Below are 20541 nucleotides of genomic sequence, written 5' to 3' on the forward strand. Positions count from 1 at the left end.
CTCCAACATGATAGATCCGCCTGCCATAAGGCAAACATGATAACTAAGAGGCTTGGGCTAACAAAGCATTGGAGTTTTGGTCCATGTGGAGGAAAATCCCTTGACCTTAATCCCATTGACAATTCATGGTCAACCCTCAAAAAGCGGGAGGACCAACAAAAAACCCAACCATGTAGTTCAACACTAAACCTGACCTGTAATTATAATTAATAATTTCAAAAGCCTTGTTCAATTATGACATTGCAATTATTTTTCAGTATACCATACCATACAACGCATAGTACATAATACATGCAGATAACTAATTCCATGTATATATCTGAACGTATATGACAATAAAGGCTAATGATTATTATTAAAGTCATGTAAAAATCCATGCAGGCAGGCACTTAAATATCTACAATGGTGGAACTCAGTGATAGTGTATACAGTACGTAGATACACACACAGAAAGAGAGAGAGAAAAACAAACAATATGAGAGCAGATGTCGACTTTAGCACAGATAAGTCGATCATATTGATAATGAATTATATTTCGAGTTGTGTTTTTTTTCTTCTTTTAATACAACAAAGTCCAGCTGCTGACAGAGAATTTAACTCACAACTTTATTTGCAGGGAACAAATGCTAAGTCTCCAACTGTTTTTGATAAAATCACTCTAGCTTCATAAAGGGTTGATTTGTTTTGCTTTGAATGTATGCATTTTAATCCATGTTTTTTTTTTTTTTCGTCTGTAATTTTATAATGTTTTTTTGGCAACTTCCCATTGGATTAAGAGTGGAATTTTAATTTGCGTACTGGCTGTATGTTGGCTTTTTGACCCAACATTTTATTTTACACCTACTCACTTTCTGACCAGTGTCACATGGAAAAGGGGAATTTTGCCAGTTCAGTGCCTAAAGGCATAGAAATCATAGGCACACATATTCACATATTAGGTAGGAAACAGGGCCGGTTGTAGGCAGGCATATATGAGGAGGCAGTCAGAAATGTGAAGGAGGCATCAAATGTACACATCATGCTCCAGCATTTTGTTTCCCCTGCATGTGCTTATACTAACAGTGTTCTCTTCATTGAATTGGGTTGTTAGCCATGTGTCCAACCCCAACCTAGAGAAGTGGATTATACTTAGTCAGGCCTCTACCTGGGTGTCCCACCTGAAGACTAAGCTGAGCTCCTGCTGGTATAGCTCTTAAGGTCACTGAGGCACGCAAACCCCCTGACCACAATAAGGTGGCAATCCCTCAACGGTGGAAACTGAAAATAAAAATAAAATAAAATATCCTTCATTCAGATTTTATCAACCAACAACATAACATGTCTTAACTGGATGATTTTGGTTTTGGTTCTGTGTTGATGAGTTCACCCAGAGGGAGGGGCCGTGGGGTCCTTTGGGGTTTTGAGCTTCCACCTACTCATCCTGTAAACGCATCCCCAGGTTGTGTCTAGCCCAGGATGAGGCTGTCTGAAAGAGGTCTCGTCAGTCTGCTGTGGGCATGCCCAGGAGGGCTTCAAACTCAGCCTCCATGGCCACCGTGTAGTGCAGGCACGTGCGGTGAGGTTCGTGGCTGGTGAAGCACTGACTTTTTCAGAGTCAGATTTACAAATATTTGAACCCATTTATAGAGTAGCTTAAATTCAACATTTAATTAGCAGCTTGCACAATGACTACTGGTTGTGTTTTATATCTCATATCAACATTATTACACACACACACAGACATATTTGACCATGGAAGAACGTTATATTCATAGCGCCTCAGAGAATAAGAGCATTTGCGTTGCACCTTCATTACTTTGCCATTGCAATTCCACAATTCATACTCAATAAAAATAAAACTGTGGTGTATTCATGGTCTTACCTTTACTCTTAGTGTCTTAGACGCTGATAAAACTCAATTATGTTCTCAGTTTAGTCAACAACAGTGGAAAGGCAATTTTAATGGAAGATTATTCAAAATAAATGTAAATTTCACAGACAATGGAATTTGTATTCATCATCAAATTCTATCAAATTTTTCATAATTACATTTGAAGATGTTAGTTAACTACCACCAGGAACAACCAGGAAACAAGTGTGCGGCGCATGGTGCCTCGTGGAGCAGCGCCGTGGCTGAGCTGTCCGGATTTGATTGCATAGGTGCACCGCTCGCGGCTGTCAAAGAAGCGGTCTGAGGAGCGCGGCGGCGACCTCTTCAGACCGCGGCGGTGTTTGTCATGGTGTTTGCCACCCACCCTCATATCCCCGTTTATCCATAACAGGAGTAAAACAACCAAAAGGAAGCCGGTAACCTGAGGTTTTGGTCCTTAAAAGGATATTCTTCAGGCAGGCTTGCTTGCTAATACTGCTGTAAAAACGTGCAGGAACAGAGTGTGATAGATTAGTCTCTCGTGAAATCTGAGAATGGAGTGAGGAATCATAATCTTTGATTTGAGGGGGCAAGACATTTATTAGAGGGGGCACTGCCCCCTCTTGTCCCTGCGTAGAGCCGGCCACGATAGGAAAGGACTAAATCTACAGACGATCCATCATGCACATTGGATCTGTTTGTTGTCTAGCTATTAATTAGAAATACAATGCCTAATCATGTTGCCTACACTGACTTCCCACATGCACTAACAATAGGCACTAACAATGTGATTTGCCTGAAAGACAAAGGGTGAAGGAACTGTTTCAGGTTCAAGGCAATGCATTTTACGTGTTCAATGAAAATCTAAATTCCCCAGATCTCATTGTTTTTGAGCATTAGCAGGATGTGGCTCACAAACAAGCGGGATCATTGGGTGAAACCCACGTCTTACATCTGCTCTGCTAATTTTTCAATAGTCCTCAGGAGTCTAGAGGGTTGAACTTTGTTTTGACAGAAATGAGAGGAAGCTTGATAATATTAAACATGAGAGGATAGAGTTACTGCTGTAAGGTTAAATCCTTGTATTTAAGTGATGAAGTTCTACTCAACAAACAAGAAGGAACTTTTTAACTGTTGATTAGCCAGCAGCTTGGACACATGTGGCATCTTATCTAGTGCTAGGATTGGCTTTTATTTATACATATTTAGCAGTAGTTTCATTCCAAATGATTGATAAAATGGTAAAACTCAAGAAAAATCGCTTTACTGTCAAAAAGTGTTTGGGACAGATTCAAAACGTGTCTGCACCATCTTGATAGCGCTTAAATAGCGCAATAAAAACTGGTAATGGAAACACCTGAAAAAAACACTCAAATATCGCTAAAAAGCTTTTACGCTTTCATGTGGAGGAAACACTTTTTCCACAAATACACGTCACAGAACATAACATACATGGTCACATGACCTGAGGTACCTTGTCACATGACCACTTCTCTCCAAGTAAGCGTGGTACAAGTAGACAGAAGAGGGGATTATACTTCAAAATTATGACTGAAACATTAGACGTGAAACAACAAAGGAATACTGAGTTAAGAAGCGCTAAATTCTGCTGGCCTGGCTGCATCTGCAAGCCCAGGGCAGTTCCTCAGCTTGCAGTAGCGGTTTTTTATGCTGGTATACGAAGAACAGTCTATTCTTCCCCACCTTTTCTATTTCCTGCCTTGAGTCTCTCCTCCCTGCTCCCTTTCCCCTCCCCTCCCCCTCCACTTAGGTGTACCACTGCTCTCCCTTTTTATATCCTCCCTATAATAAAAGATTTCTTACCCTTCCTTAGGGAGGGCTGGTGATGGTCACAATTAAGCAATAAAATAAATCAATGTATTTTATTGCAATAACAAAATATGCATTGCTGTCTCATAATGATTGCACTTCCTGTGGTGTTGACCTTTGACAGCATGTGCAGACAAGAAAAGAGAAGTATTAAAAAAAAAAAAAAAAAGAAGTGCTAAAATCTATAATGGAAACTTAGATAGTGTCAAGAGATGTACCAGTACTGTAAGTAGCAGCTGTTAACACCTCTCCAGAACTTCTAGGTCGGATATGACACTTTGACAAAATGCTTTGCGTTATACCACAATATGTATTTGACTTTTGTTAAGCATAGGCTCCAATGGATGTGTACACCCGGTTGCGTGTTTACCCACACACTATGGAAGTGCATCACCACTCCTGACTCCAGGGCTTTTCAATTGTGTGAGTTCAGCTTCTTTTATTCTTAGCCTTGGTCTTTCTCTAAAAAGGGAAAATGCCCTCGAGGCAAAAGCAGAGAAAAGTCAGATGACGTGACCGCATTGTCAGGCATCAAAGTAGCTCTGTATGACTCAACGTCTCAGTGACATTCAGAACCATTTCTGCTAATTGATAGGGACGCTGATCTTGCAAGGCTATCGTGAACATTCGTTTATGACATACAGCAGTTTGGTACAGGTTTGTGCTGGAAGATCAATAATCATCTGTGTATGTCTTTATAGAAAGCATGTCCATAGTGCAAAAACATCTTCATATATTGCGCATTTAAGTGTGCCTGTGAAAGTGCAGGAGGTTGAGGGTGATGAAAGGAAAGTGAAGGTGTTATAACACACAGAGCCTTGGGGCAATTGACAAGTGACAATCCCAGTGGTGTTACAGGCATCCAGTGCAAAGAACCAGCATAACCACAGGTTGTAGTTCTCACTGATTGTGGTTATACATCAAACTAAATGCAAAAGTAAAGATGTTTAATATTGACATTGACTGTCATCAAAAATAATTTCAACATTTTGGCATCAAGAGTTTACAGGTGGTTTTACTTTAAATTCACTTTACAGAAAAATGTCTGCGTTATTGTCTAATGTGGTTACTAAGGGTGTAAGAAAAAATGTATTTGATATATTGTGATATTTAACCGCGTGATTATCATATCGATTCAAAAAATATCCACATCTGATTTTCATAATAATTTTTTATTGAAAAAAAAACGATTTAGCAGTTCTAACATATGAATAGCACATAAACGCACAGTCACTAGGTGTCAGTGAACCACATCACACCTTGTTAAACTACCTCACTCCTCAATGCATTTTAGCTTAGAAATTGATTGCACTTTATTTTCATAAAACAGACTTTTTTAGATGCATGTTTTTTTTTTTAAAAGAATTCAACAGAATCAGAATCTGTTGTAGAAGCAAGTTAAACTTTTTTTTAAAAAATGTAACTTGACAGTTTGATGAACATACCACATGTTTTTGATATTGGTACTTGAAATAAAGATAATTACAATTTACCTGTTTTCGCAAGTAAAAAAAAAAAAAAAAATGAAAATTGTATATGATATCATTTTGTACTTGTAAAGTTGAACGTTAGTAATTATTGATGTCATAATATATTCTAATGTATATCATATTGTATAGTATCAGGATATATTGTATTGTACACTTGTAAAAGAGATTATTAATCTCAGTGTGGTTCTCTTGACTAAATAAAGGCGAATGAAAAGGAAAAAGATGAAATTGTGACATGCAAATAGTGAATCGTATTATATCCTCAGATTCATGGCAATGTCCTTATTTACATCATGCATGTTATTAAAGGTAAGCTACTTCTTTTTGACACAGTCTAATAGGCTCCAAAGTACTTTTTTTTAACTCCACTCCAGTTGATCAATAATTAAATTCAACTTTTTTATTTATTACATGACCAACACATTTGACCAGTTGCACTACTGCATTACTAGTATGTGCAGGTTTACAATTGCAACAACTCATCATTAGGGTAAAACTAAAGATAGTCTAAACCCAGTTCATGTTCCCTATTTGTGGGTAAACAATGAAGATGTCCCAAGGTGAGCTCAGGGAGGACAGAAACTTTTCGTGGAGAAAAAGAGCAAAAGCTGACTTCATCATGATTTTCAATACAGACCGTGAAAGCGGAACCTCACGATTCATCTGACTTTTTTTGGTCTGAAGCCTGATGAGTGCGATAAGTTAGCACAGCGATAACTAGCTCGTGATGGCATCACTTTTTGATTCTTTGATGTTGATATTCAGTTTGCATGTTGTCCAGCTCTGTCTGTGGATTTTCTAATGGCTGTCTGTATTTTGCAAACTATCCAAAAACATTTGGATATACTAATTTAAGTATAAAATAAAACGGGGGCGTTTCCTGTCTCATTTTGTGAATTGACCACTGGATAGTCCAGGCCAAGCTATAAAACAGAATTATAATGAATACTCAAATGTAAGTATTAGTAGCTATAAGTGCAGCTTTGGTCTATTATTAATCATCACTGATGCAGTAAAAATATTTGGCTATTATTTAATAGTGTTAATTCCAAATTCAGGCATTATTTGCATCAGCATGCTTGAAATAACGATTAGACGGAGAAAAATGAATGATGGAGATGTCAAGTTTACTTTATTATTACTACTATTACTAATATTATTAGTAGCTATTTCTCACTGCTTACTACAAAACTTCACATCTCTTAACTATTGTTATCCAACATCTTTTACACAAATGACCTTATTCTAGTCCATATTTTGCATTCAGAAAATGAAAACAAGCAGCCCTTTCACTCCAGAGGGAAGAATAAAGAATATCTCTTCGCTGGCACTAATTGAAAGCAGATAGTGGTTACGACTGCAGACCCTTTTTCTCTTTGTGTCCCTGCTTTTATCGAGGGCCCTCCTGCAAAAGTGAGCTGGACCAGAAGAAAAGATTTTCTGTGCGCGAGTCTGAGTGCGCAGGTGGATTTGTGTGCATGTCTACTTCTGTGAAGATACATTCGTACAAGTGTATAAATGTGCCGTGGCAGCAGTGCCTACCGACTGCGGGCTATTTTAATGAATAGCTCCATTCAGGGCAAGACATGAAACAAATTTGCTGAAAACACTTCCTTCCATGAAGGGCCCCAGCTGGCTGGGTGACTGGTTGCCGGCTGCCCGGCTGGCTGGCAGGCTTTGTGTGTGTGTCTCTGAGTGGGTACACCAGGCGATAAGCCTTGCTTCTCTTTATTGGCCATCAGAGTACTATGGGTTTGAAAAACAACCTCCCTTATGCTGCTCATAAATCAAAACCGCTAAACGCACTTTCTGTCTCAATTCTTACTTACGGCGGCAAGGTCGTAGCTATAACTTTGTGTACACTGATCATTCAATTACAGGCCGCTCAGATGGTGGGTGAGGAGGAGCAATACAAACCATGAGCCCTCATCTATTATATTTCCCTTCGAGTCCTGTGGGAATCACTACATTGGCTTCTGTCATCTCGTTTGAGTGCTTGCATGGATGTGTTGCTCATTCCTCTAGTCGGGTTTCATAGGCCAGTGTTTTTCATGGCACACTACCTACCAAAACGGTAATAAAAAAAAAAAGAAACCTTGTAGCCTATATTAACAATATACAGTCATTGTTGTTAAAGTGTCTTGAATAGAAATCAAATAAACTCTAAAAGATTTTATGATTTTTCATATTTATTCTTCCGAATAAAAAGTGCAATGAACAATCCGCAGTCATTTCCTATCAGGGTTTTTAATAGGAATCAAACAAGCAACAATAAAAAACATATATTATGATGTTTCATATATATATATAAATATATATATAAAATTCAACTTTGTTCCGTCTTGATAAATGTTAAGAGTGTCAGAATTGATCCAAAGTCTGTTATTTAGGGATGTGATGTTCAAGAATGAACCAAATCTAGTTCATTAACATGAACGATAAGAACTGAGTGGTAGTTGTGTGCCTTATTTTATTTTTTATTGCTGTGTTCCACACATAGTTCATCACAGTGAGAGCAGTCCTGAAGCGCAGAAAAGTACACACGTGGTGCTTAAAGCGAGAAAAAAAATCACGTGGTGTTTTTTATTCTGCAATTTCACTGAGATTTTTTTGGAATATCACAAGTTCAGGTAGATTTATTTGCACATATCAACAGTGTGGGGGCGGAGTCTCCTCGCCGCTATGACCTGCAGCTGCTGTGAAGCTGACTGTGTATCTGTGCACTTTAGGACGGGCTCACAGAAACACAATAGTTCATTGGTTTCCAAAAATATTTTTTGAATTATTTCCCTCTGCACACCTGATGCTCTCTCACGGTACGCAAGTGTGCCGCTGCACTGTCATAGAGAAATTATTACAAACATCTATGACAGGGGTCACCAACCTTTTCTGAAAATGAGCTACTTCATAGGTACTGAATCATCTTAAGGAAATGTTTAAGTTTCAACACGAAACACTGTATTTCTCCTAATTTATGCAATTGTTTCATTTTCAATACATTTCATTAAAAATGATCATCTTCCTATTTTACTAGCCACTAACAAACAACTTTTAACCAATCGTATGTAACATGTAACATTTGTAAAAATGTTGGAATTGTGTCTATATTTTACAAAAATCCACCTTGAGTTTTAAAATGTTTTATCTTATATATATTGTTCAATAGAACATACCACTGACCATACACCAGATCTGCAGGACATAAAAACATTTGTCACAATATTTCAGGGAAAATTAAAATTTGAAAATCAGTCAATCAAACAACCAATCTTTATTTATAATGGCGCAAATTAGAACATAATAATAAAAATCATAATAATAAAGAGAAAAAAACCTCAACAAAATCCACGTGAACATGGAAATGGTTAATTTAATATTGTAACTTTATCAGGTGCAGCAGTATTTAACTTTACTAAGTAACTACATCTGTCATCTGTATTTATCTTTGTGGGTTTCAATCCTGCAAAGTAAATCACATTTTAGACAGAGGTAAATTGGTGACTAGCTCTTGAGGGCCCCTCACTTGCCCGCAAGTATCGTGTTGGTGATCCCTGATCTAAAATAATCCCACATCTTCATGTTCTCTTGAATCATGCTATCCAACTTGTTTTTCACCTTTCACACCTGGTTTCGCTGGATTTCTCTGTTTTACATTGAATCTTTAGCCTCCTCTTACCTACAGTCTAAGTACACCTGAGGCCACTGTGTCCCTCAGCTATGATGCTCTGGTTGCAATACGCCACCTGGGAACGTTTACCAGGCTATAGAGACACTGAATAAAGTGGTGTCCCCTTCACAATCTCCTCTTAATTAGTCCCCGAGCCATTCCTGAGGGAGAATCTCATTCCTGCAGGACTCGAGCCCATTAGTGTATCGTCTATCTGCCCTCATCCCTAACTATACATGTCTTCATTGATCGTTTTGCTGCTTGGGCAAATTCACTTAACACAGATGAGCAGCCATGGCTATAGAGAAACGATGCCATTACCAACAGGTCACCAGTTCAGTTGTTGTGAATTCCTTTGGGCTTCATGGCCTGTCAATAAATGGGACAACTGGTCAATTATTATCTTTAAAACCTGAAAAACTGCCTCACAGTTTGATAGAATAGCATACATCCCTGTTATACCCATCTACCAGCAATCTGTACAATGTGTATATGTGCAGAATACTCATTATTTCTTGTTTTTCTTGGTATTTTTCTTTTATACATGTTATGAACATCCCTGCGGGTCAGAAAATGCATGTATGGATGGATGTTATGAGCATTTCCAGTTATCATAGTTTTCTTCCTCCTATTCCAGACTAAAAAGAACATGTATGTTAGATTGGAGTCTCCAAGTTGACTTTATAGGTTATTGTGTGCTTGCTTGGTTATTTGGCTAACTGCATTAGTTAAAACATAGGCATTTCTGGTTATAGGCAGCCTCGATAGATACTTTTTTTCAATTCCAAAAGAAATTAATAAAGTTTAGGTTTATAAATTAGCCTAATAAAGTAATTACGCAGTAGGTCCATGTTGTTTTAATGCCCCCGAATTCAGTTTATAAGAAAACTAAGAGATGACCCTCCACATTTTTCCATCATCTGGTCAACTCCTCCCCGTCTCCACAGGCAATGGACAGAATAAAACCAGAAAGCCAGCATGGGACGATGGTGCTGCAAGCTGTCACAGTTATTTATTAATGCGTATATATGATTTATTGTTGTGTACGTTTTGTTTTGTTTTTGTGTTTTCTCATTTATTGTTTTAATAAATAGGTAATAAAAATGGTATACAGTTTAAAAAGTTGTCTTTTTGGTTTTATAAGATATATATTTAGGACACTTTTTGAGTTTTCAAAATATGATCTCCCTTGTGTAAAAATGATTTGCCTTTAACTATAGCTCAGTTAGCAAAATACGTCAAAAGTTTACAAACTAAAGGTTGTAAAATGTCAATTGCAATTCACATTTTTGGATCTTAGTAATGAAATGTAGTCCTACCTGTTATACAGTATTACCCCAATGGTTCTGTTAAAGTTTGAAGCTGTAGTGCTAATATCTCTTCAGGGGGCCCAAAGTGAGTCAAAACTCAAAGCTAGATTTAATTGCTAGTGCATAAGTCAGTACATGGATGCATTTGCAGCTCCTTCAATGTAAAATTAACAAGATTTAGCTTGAACTTCTCCTTTTAATCATCACACACACACACACACACAATAATAATAATTTCATCTCTCAGCAAGCAAAACTTACAGAAAAAAACTTTTTTCTCTCTACCAGTAGCTTTCAACGTCAGCTGAAAAAGGCTCCGAGGGCTGTCAAAAGTGTCTCCTGCTTTCACACATCAGGCAGGGAAGGTGGAGGTGTGAACTACTTGGCTAAGGTTCCCAGATGAGATTCACAAGGTCTTTGCGGTGAGCGATGGCAGCAGTGGACTAAATAAATTCCCATTTTTCAAATATTCTGGATGCCAGTCAGTGAGAGCGTGGATTGAAGGGAAGGAGTTACATCACGCTTGCGTGCATTGTTCCTGTGCACTGACAGAGGCAGACCAATGTGGAATAGAGTAGGTGTGCATGTGTGGGTGTTCATATGCAGGAATTTAGCATGTTTTATTATTGAACATTTCCAACACACGTCACTGGCAACGCACTGCTGCGTGAGTTGCTCAAATAAGGACTAAGTCTGTCCAAAGGGAAAAATATTTTTAACTCACATTCATTCTCTGTTTTTTTTCTTCTTCTTCTTCTTTTTCTTACAGGGATACGGGCTAAGGCTGGAGCTCATCTCCCTGGCTATCAATCCCCCTTAATCGATTCATTTGTTTTAAATCTTTGTTTTATTTCAACACAATAAATTGATAAGGTAAGAGATAACAGACATTTGCCAAGCACTCTATTAAACCGCCTCAGTGCATTGTTTATCCAAAGCAGTTCCCATGGCGAGTGAGTGTCTTTTAGAGCAGATGTACAAGCCCCCTATCGCCAACATGACCACAGAGTTAAAAGCCAAGTCAGCCCCAGGTACGACTGGAGTCATTTGAAGATGGCACAACATCTTTCTACCACTTTCCTTTATTTATTCAACGTCCCTCGTGTTTGTATTAAAAAACAGAGGAAAAAAGTTACATGAAAGGGCAATTTTTATTTGGGTGCATTTTTTTTTTTTTCTTTAAGTCTTTTTGTTTATTTGTTTGCAGAAGTGGATGTTGGAGGTAAAAGTCTGCTAAGCATTCCAAGTACTCACATGTATTTATATATGTATTTATTTTTCTACGTGATTGCAACATGCATGAGTATTCTGATGTTAGAAGGACTTTTGCATGCGTGTCTTCACATACTCCCACCAGTTCAAATGGGGATAATAAATGAGTAACATAATGAGTGACTTGCAAAAACTGATCCAGCCTTCCTCTACTTTTTTTTTTACCTTCTATACCAAACTTTTTTCCATGGTCGAGGTCTAGAAAAATGTAAAGCAAATGTTCAAATTGTTTAAATGGTGTACATTATGGTTATTCATGCTGGTTTGAATTTCTCACATGAATAAATAATAACAGAGTTTAAAAATGACCAATTCAAACCTTGTACACATTCCCTATTTACTAGGAATGTCCAAACTTAGTCCAGGAAATACAGTTTTAGAAATGAAAATGTCTTTTACCTACGTATTTCAAGCAGTGACAGCAAATGTTTTCCCACCTAAAAACCCACTCAATTAAAAGGAACTGCTTCATCTCTTTATAGCAGGATTCCTAAAATTTGTAAAAGGGACAATTGCCAACCACTAAAATATACTAAAACATTTACCAACCCTGACCCTATAACCCAGGGGTCACCAACACGGTGCCCGCGGGCCCCGGGTGGCCCGCATGGACCATGCGAGGTGCCCTCAGGCCTGTTGTAACAGCAGCACTTTACAGTTAACTCCATCTAAAAATATGATTAACCAGGCTTCAAACGCCAAATATACATTAGTTGAGTTAAATACTGCTGCTCTTGATACATTTCTGTATTAAATTAACTATCCTTAAATGTGTATTTTCAATAAGTATCGCAGATAGGATTTCATTAAAGATGCTGTAGATTTGATGTTTAGATTTTGAAGTTTTTTTCAATTTTTTTTTAAAATAAATAGAATTTTTTAAAAGTAAGTGAGTTTTATCAAATCTTACTTACCTGTTAAGTTGTAAGAACATGCTTTGATAAGTAAAAGAGTAGTTGGTGGCTAGTAAAATAGGAACATGATGATTCCCAATGAAATGTTTCAGAAGTGGTAATTTGAAAATGAAACAATGGCATAAATTAAAGACAAATGAAGTGTTGCATGTTGAAACTTAAGTAGTTCCTGACTTTTTAAGTAGATGCAAAGTCTTCCTTCATTATCTTTCCCTCTATTAAAGTGAAACTGGGAAATTGGAGCGGTATTTCAGTGTGTATCAAACTGGTGTCCTTTCGGAATATTCAGTAACTTGGAAGTAGCTCACGGTTTCAGAAAGGTTGGTGACCCCTGCTATAACCTAACCTGGTAAATCAGGTTTTACTTTGTATCAAATACTGGTGGTGGGTAAATGTCCCTTTTTCACTTTTAGTGTAAAGTGGGAAAAGGTCCTTGCATCCCAAAGTTCGGGCGAGCAACTATTCTGCATGTTTAAGATGCTACCCTGCTCCAACATACCTGATTGTAAAGTGTATCTTGTTGTCATGCATTCTGTGGCGCTGCATGATGATGCAATTGTTAGAATCAAGTGTATTGTTGCAGAATGGGGGCTCTCAAGGACCAGGCTTAAGCACTTGGAGAAGGGTGGTTGTTTTGAAAAATCTATCATGTCAATGTGTGGGTAAAAATGTAACAGTATGCTGATGATACAGCTTTGTATAGTTAACTATATGTAGTTAAACATGTCTTCTACCAGGTGAAAATCTAGATTTTCTTCTATGCAAAAAATGTTTGCATTTTATCTGAATTGTTTTTTTTTTTTCCCTCTTGTGATCATTTCTAATTGAAGGTAAAGGGTCTCTACACAGTGACAGCAATTGCTGCTGTTTTTCAGAAATAACAGCTGAAGTAAAATTAGAAACAGAAAGCTATCATCATTTATGGGACCAAATGTCAAAACACATCCATTAATAATCTCCTTGTCTGGATTTGCATACGATTATGTGCTGTTTCCAATTAAGTGAAGAGGGTAACATGTTAAAGCCATGCGTCGTCTAAATATAAGCAGGTTTTCTCATTAAAGTTGTCTCTTATTACCAGTGGCACATTGACGTCACTGGAACAGATCATATTTTTTAATTTGCTCTTTTTTCTTTCATTAACTTAATATTAGACACGTGTACAGAATATTTCTTTGCAAAATTTACTAAAATTAAGTCTTTTTTTTCTCAAGAATGCATTATTTCTTTATGAGTAATGAGCGTTTTTGTCGACAAATGACGCACACACGTGGGCAGAGCTCTGTCATATCATACACATAATATGAGTATAAGGATGAACATATGCAAATGCACCAAATTAATATGCAATATGGACTACGGTTACACTCAGATTGTTGGAATCAGGACAAAAGATGTATTTTTCTTTTCTTTTCAGATAAGCAAAAATAATTATTTGGCAAAGGTATGACAACGTTGAAATAATGCTCGGACAAGTTTCAATCAAAGTTGATTTCTGTAAATATTATTGTTTTTTTAATGTAAATATTTGCAGGGTGAATAACCATATTCTCTGGCTAACCGACTTGTCCGATGGGATGCACAATTTGTTTATTTATTTATTTTTGTCTGTTCTTTGTGGTGCTTTTAATCTTAACCTCATCTTGCACTACATATGCAGTACAGTTTGCTCAAAGTTAGGAATTTTCATCTGTATAAAGGGCCCAACCATTTTTCATTGACACAAGTGTTGTTTCAAAATAAAAGCTGAATGAAAAGTTTCATACATAAGGCTGACTTTACGCTGTCATTGTCCTTTATTAGCATGAATAACGTGACATGAAGGCTGGTATTAAGTGTCATTCGGTAATTTATAACACCTTTTGCTAAATGATGACACTTTTGGAGCTATGTTGGCATTTTTGGGGTTAGGTGGAGGGATCTAGTGGGGTTAGAAAGGGTTAAAATTAGGGTTAGGGCAGTCATTCTCAATCTTTTCAGGCCGCTACCCCCAAAATAAAGATGAGAACAGCCATTTGGAAACTAACTGTAAGGGAGGTGGGGGGGTCCATTGTTCTATAAATCTTTGATAACATTTATATATTGATCTGAACAATATCCACTGTTGTACAGGAAGTGTATCATTCTTTGGGCCATGGTACATAGTCATCTTAAAGATGTAAATCCTTGTTTTATTCAGTAATATATTGGGTTAAAAGTGACCAAAATTGGTGGAACAGGTGGTGAAATGAGATTTTTAAAACCAAAAAAAAAAAAGATTAAAAGTTGCAAATCAGAGTGGGCAAAAACAGGCAGAAAAAGTGGTTAAAAAAAAAAGGATCAAAGTGTCAAGATTGGAATAATTAGTTTAAAATGGCAAATAATGGACATGGCATACTGTGAATGTGGTTAAATTGTCCAATGAGATTAAAAATGACAATAATCAGTTAACATATGTGACAACATGTCTTGAAAGTGAAAAAAAAAGGGCATTGAAATCCGATGGAGAAGTGGCAGAAATTGGATATTAGAATAATACAAAAATATGGCAAGAAAAAGTGATGGAAATAATAAAGGAAAATTGGCAAGTTTGGTGTGGTTGCAGAAAAAGGGTAAAAATAAGCAAAAAAATGAGCTGAAATTGTTAAAAAATATATATTCTTAGTTTCTTAAAGGCATCTGGTGACCCCCTTCCAGTGTCTCTCAACCCCAAGTTTGAGAACTGCTGCATTAGGGTAATGAACGACACTTAATGACAGCCTTCATGACACCTTATTCATGCAAATGGCAGGTGTCATGTCATAATGACAGCGTAATGTCAGCCTTTATCTATAAAACTTCAAGTCTTACATAATCTGTATCAGAACTTTAGGGACCCCTTCCCTTCATTATTGTACCAGGTTTGGACTCATAGGTAATACAGTACTTAGTAGCTTTGACACTGGGCCAATTTTCTAATGTTAAACATCAGATAGTTAGTTTTTTCAGCATCACCGTTGCATGAAACTCTTCCTTCAACACTCAAACCGGAGGACTACAGCATCAGAGATATTTCTTTACTTTGGTCCACAACCTCTGGCCCTGTTTTTAAAGCAGAGGCTGAAGAGATGCAACACTACAACCCTTCTTTGTCCTTGGTGTCAGGCTGTATTGTGCAAGCATGCCAATGAACTCAGACTGCCACAGGCTCAACCTCCACGAATCCAACCACCTACAGCAATGACTGAGCCTTTTTTTATTTTTTATTTTTTTAAAGAATAGACTCAAGTCAAGTAGACAAAGAAGAAACGGAAAAGAAAAAAAAAAAAACAACAGCTGTGAAGGTGTGCATGTTTGTGGAACTGTGCAAGATTGAGGCTGTGAGTTGTGTAGCTCTAGTTTTTCTATATGACAACACTTGTTTGCTTTTTACCCATGACTGACTGGGCTGCTCAGCTCCATCCCAGCGGAACGTCACTCCACTTGCATGTCCTCAGACTCTTTACATGCTAATTAGGGGATGTTGAATGTATAGGAGGCCGTGTACTCCATAGGATACTAAACTTCTTCAATAGTAAATGCAGCTAAAAACTGTCCTCAGTTCTTTTATTTTGTACCACAGCATGGGGCTTATTTTTGTACTCCTTTCGTCAGCCAAAGCTCGTTTTATTTTGTCTACAATGTCATTTGCCTGGAGATTGTGAACACATTAATAGACTTTGAATGCTCTTTACTGTCACTTTTCAGTGTATATTTTTGTGAATATTTGTATTCCTACTGTTTCACTTGATTTAACTGCACTGCATCAACTGAGGTGAGCAATAGGGAACGTATTTATTTTTAATTTAGCAGGATAGTTTTCATAACTGATTCATTCTAATCGTTTTATTGCATTTCATTAGTGTTTTTTTATTGTCCTGATGAGAGTCTGTTTTTATAGTAACAGAAAACAATATTTGCATATTCTCTCAATCTTTTGTCCCTTGTTAATAAATCAACAACTACTCACTTTCCCCCACTGAGCTGGATATATATACATTTCCATTTTAATAAGGACCTAATGCATACTGATCAGAGAAGATGACTGTGAGGTGATTTAAACATTTTTAAAAAGCTTTATCATTAGAAAAATGTGTTATTAATGTTGATATTTTAAAGCAGGTATTAGCTCAGGTGTTTATAGCTAAATGATCATGTGAAAGCATCTCTAAAACTGCAGCACTTGTGGAGCTATGTTGGTCTATTGTGGTCAACATCAATCATATATGTCATTGGAGGAGATTGTGAGTTGGGGTGATATTATACATAATAATTCTAAACCACATTACCCATGTTGTATGCATTTTTTAAATGACTTATTGTTTTATTTTCAAATAAACACCATACAAACACTTAAACTTAACATGAACGCAGGGTCATGTGCAAGCATCATCATCAACACTCATTTATTCTATTTTTTTTTTTTTAATTCATTCATTTATTTATTTATTTTATTTTGTAATTATCTTTTGTGATATTTTTTCTTATTATTTTTAATTCTATTTTTATTTTTTTTATTTCATTTTTTAGTTATTTTTTTAATTGTATTATTTTTTATTCATTTTATTTTATTTGTTTAATTTTATTTTATTTCTTTGTTGTATGCATTTTTACCTAACCAGATATAGTTACACACACAAAAAAAAAAAAAAAAAATCTTTAAATTGATTTCTGTAATACTAATAGCACTTTATTTATATTGCGCTTTTCACAAGCAAAAACCACAAAGTATCATCTCATCTAAAGACAACATGGTAAAACAGTCACAAATAACATGGGAGACAAGAACGGGAGAACTAACAACAGTTTTAGGAGCTACAGATTATTACACAAATTCCAAAACTTAATTCTACTTAAGATTCCGAGGGTAAAATCAAATGAAAATGTTTATTTATAGCTGTGTAACAGGGGAGTTACTGCTTTGTTTTGCAGATAGGTATCACACCATCACAACACACCATTTAACTAAGGTGATGAGCACTTAACTTAATTCCTCAGAGGTCATAATTACACGTTTGGTTTGCTCCGACACACCAGAATCCATTAATCATGCAATTCAGCATGAAAAAGCTGATACTTTCTTAATAATCAGGGGAAATCTGAAACATGTAAGACCATGGCTCTCCAGCACTGGGGAGGTTTTACTGAAGAAATACAAAATTGCATTTTGATGTAATGCCATGGCAGAACAGAAACCTCAGAAAGCACATGCTTAATATTAAAAGCAAGGTAAGAAAAGGTTATTTAAAAAACAAAAATTCTGTATTTTATTTGTTGATATTAAGTTTTTTTTTGTAAAAGACAAATATTTTCTCTTTTCTAAATAACATTTTGGTTTTCAATGCTGCCACAAGCTTAGAGGCGGTTTTATTCTATATGTAACATTTAATTATCTTCATTAGTAGTACATTTAAGAATATTTAATAGATGGCCTTTACTTTGCTGCCAAGGTTTAAACTTCAATTCGTGAATAAATCCAAAAGTCTTCCCCTGCAAACATATTCTATTTACAGATTAATATTGTTTTCTTCTTAGATATAGGATGGTGATAGTTTAATTTAACTGGTATCATTAGATTCTATGAAGAGCAGTGTAATGAGGCTTCACAGTGTTATTTCACACATGAACACGGCTGTACGCTAAATGTCTTTCCTTTCCTTTCCCTCGTCATAAAAGTAATGATACCATATAGGAAGTTATGAGACGACCATGCAAATACGATGCCTTCGCTGACTCTCACATTTAGGTAATGGAGTCTCAGTGTGTTCTTATTTGTTAGCGCGTTCCTCCACAGTAAACAGCAACTTATGGGATTCACTGATGGTCACGTTTGCAATAGACCGCTGTGAAAACAATGGTTCTATATAGCCTCATCTATACATGGACAGATGTGCTTGGGATGGTTGAGGAGTTACAAGAACTGGAGAAGATGTACAGTATATTATGGAACTTTTTTAAACCAGCGTAAAGAAAAGGAGCTTTTACTGTTTAAAAGGTCACTAAGTTTCATCCTTCATCATTCTTTTGTCCTACACTACATAACACGTTTCAAACTCAAGGCCCGGGGGCCCAAAATCGGTCCTTTAAAGCAGAGATGTGCAACTTCAATCAGAGCGGGGCCCACAAAATGTGATTGTCTGATTCGAGGGCCACATTATCAACATTTATGTTAGCATTTAGATTAATAATAATGACCAATCCGAGCATCAATACAGGAAAGAACAAAAGTATTGGTCTTTGTAGTCGTTAAGTGTGGGTTTTCTTGGTGTTTTTTGAGTTTTGAGACATTTTGTGTGTTTTTGAATTCAATTTCCCTGTGTTCTTGTTAATACGGCAAATTTTTGTTGCCTTTGTGTTTTTTTTTTAGTCATTATGTGTGTTCATGTTATATTTTTTGTGTTATTGTTGTCTTTTTGTGTTTTTTCTGTAATTTAGTTAATTTTTCTGTAATTTTGTGCAATTTTGTGTGTCTTTGAAGTCCTTTGTACTGTACATGTTGTTTTCTGTAGTTATTTTGTGTTGAAGTGGTTGTTTAGTGTATATTTGTTATCTTTTTGTGTACTTTTTGTTGACATCTTGAGCATTTTGCTGTCGTTTTCTGTGTTTCTGGAGTTTTTATGTCATGTTGGGCTTCAAATAATTTCCAACTTCATGAATTACAATTTTGTTTTGGGGCCACACGAAATTAAGCCGAGGGCCACATGTGGCCCCTGGGCCGCTAGTTGTGTACGTCTTCTTTAGAGCATTCAATTCAGACCACAGGAGAGAAAAAAAGTCAGAGAAAACGTAAAAAATTGTGTAAATGATCAACTAATTCAATTGATATCTCAGCTATCTATCCCTAAAATGACACACAAATTCAATGAAATTTCTACCATGCTTATATCACATGATGGCAATCTAAAATCCCAAATTATTGCACAAAACATTCCAAAATTACACAAGAATTGGCCACAAAATATCAAATCAAAAATTAAAAGTAAAGATCCTGCAGGGGCTGGTATCTGTCACTTTTTGCTTTGATACCATCAGTGCCGTACATATTTTATTATTTATTCATACATGTACAGTAAGTGCAAACTAGAGCACAATAATGTTCAAATTACTCATTTTTCTGCCTAAAGTCTGCGGCCTACTTAAGATAAACTGCTTGGTATTTATCCCCTAAACTAAAATCAGTTTGACACCCCTGTTCTACACAAATAAATATATCAAAAAGGTTAAAAAATAAATAAAAACAAATTAAAGCTCTTCCTTCATTGGGACTCAAACTGGAGCTTCTTCACTTTGTGTCACTGTCAGCCAAATCACAAAAGTGTAGAGTGCCATCTATTGGTGCACAACCAAATCCCCTCCTCATCATCAACATCTTCCCATCCTTCCTCCACTACCTTCAACGCCCCCCCCCCCATCCCCACGCACACACAGGGCCCCCCAACTCCCACACAATGTGTCTCACCATATGGTTTTATTTTACAGACAAAGGCACACACACACACACACATTGAGAAAAGACAAATAACAGTTAGTGAAGCCACTGCATTCACACAAACACAGACATGTAGGAATATGTTGGCAAACAGACGCTGCATGATGATACAAAGATTCATGCAAATGCTGATCAACTGTTGAATCAATGAATAAAAATGGGATATAATCCTATCAAATCCACTTACTGAGCTGGATATCCTTAATATTGATTCATTTATATTTTTAACCATCTTCTAGTAAAAAAAAACAAAAAAACAAAATAAATGATTAAAACTATATTACATAACAAAAAGCAAGACATTCAAATGTGCTTAACCATATTGTAACTCTAAAACAAGTGATTATATAATGTATTGATTGTTTTAATGCAGGGAGAAAAAAAAAAAAGGAAATGATGAGCAGTTGGAGCAAAGATGATACCGAGATGATGCAGAGAGAAAAATGTAGGTGGTTTGCAGATTACCGTTGACCTTTTGGAAAAGTAGTTTCTATACACAAAGTGAGTGAACCGCATGCACTCCATCTGCAGGCGTAATGGCAGCAAAGTCAGTGAAGTGGGGCCAAAATGTAGCCATGTTTCAGCACTCCGTCACTGTAAACCATTTCCAAGGCACCGTATTAACCAGATTTACTTAAATGCCAGACTGTCACATGCAGTTGGATTCATCATCTTTCCATGCCGTCAACCCCGGGAACGAAGAATATGGAGAGACAGATGCAA

General features: G+C 36.5%; 1 protein-coding gene across 1 annotated transcript in view; it reads left to right on the forward strand.

The window, feature by feature from the left end:
• Window positions 1–14533, forward strand: part of gabra6b (gamma-aminobutyric acid type A receptor subunit alpha6b) — a 39133-nt gene extending 24600 nt beyond the window's left edge. The window contains exon 10 of the mRNA XM_028467397.1: window positions 10916–14533. Coding sequence (XP_028323198.1) covers window positions 10916–10928 — 13 coding nt within the window. The 3' untranslated portion in view covers window positions 10929–14533. The remainder of the gene's footprint in view (window positions 1–10915) is intronic.
• Window positions 14534–20541: the final 6008 nt, after the last annotated feature.

The sequence above is a fragment of the Gouania willdenowi genome, chromosome 14 (assembly GCF_900634775.1).
Source record: "Gouania willdenowi chromosome 14, fGouWil2.1, whole genome shotgun sequence".
In the NCBI taxonomy this organism is placed as follows: Eukaryota; Metazoa; Chordata; class Actinopteri; order Blenniiformes; family Gobiesocidae; genus Gouania; species Gouania willdenowi.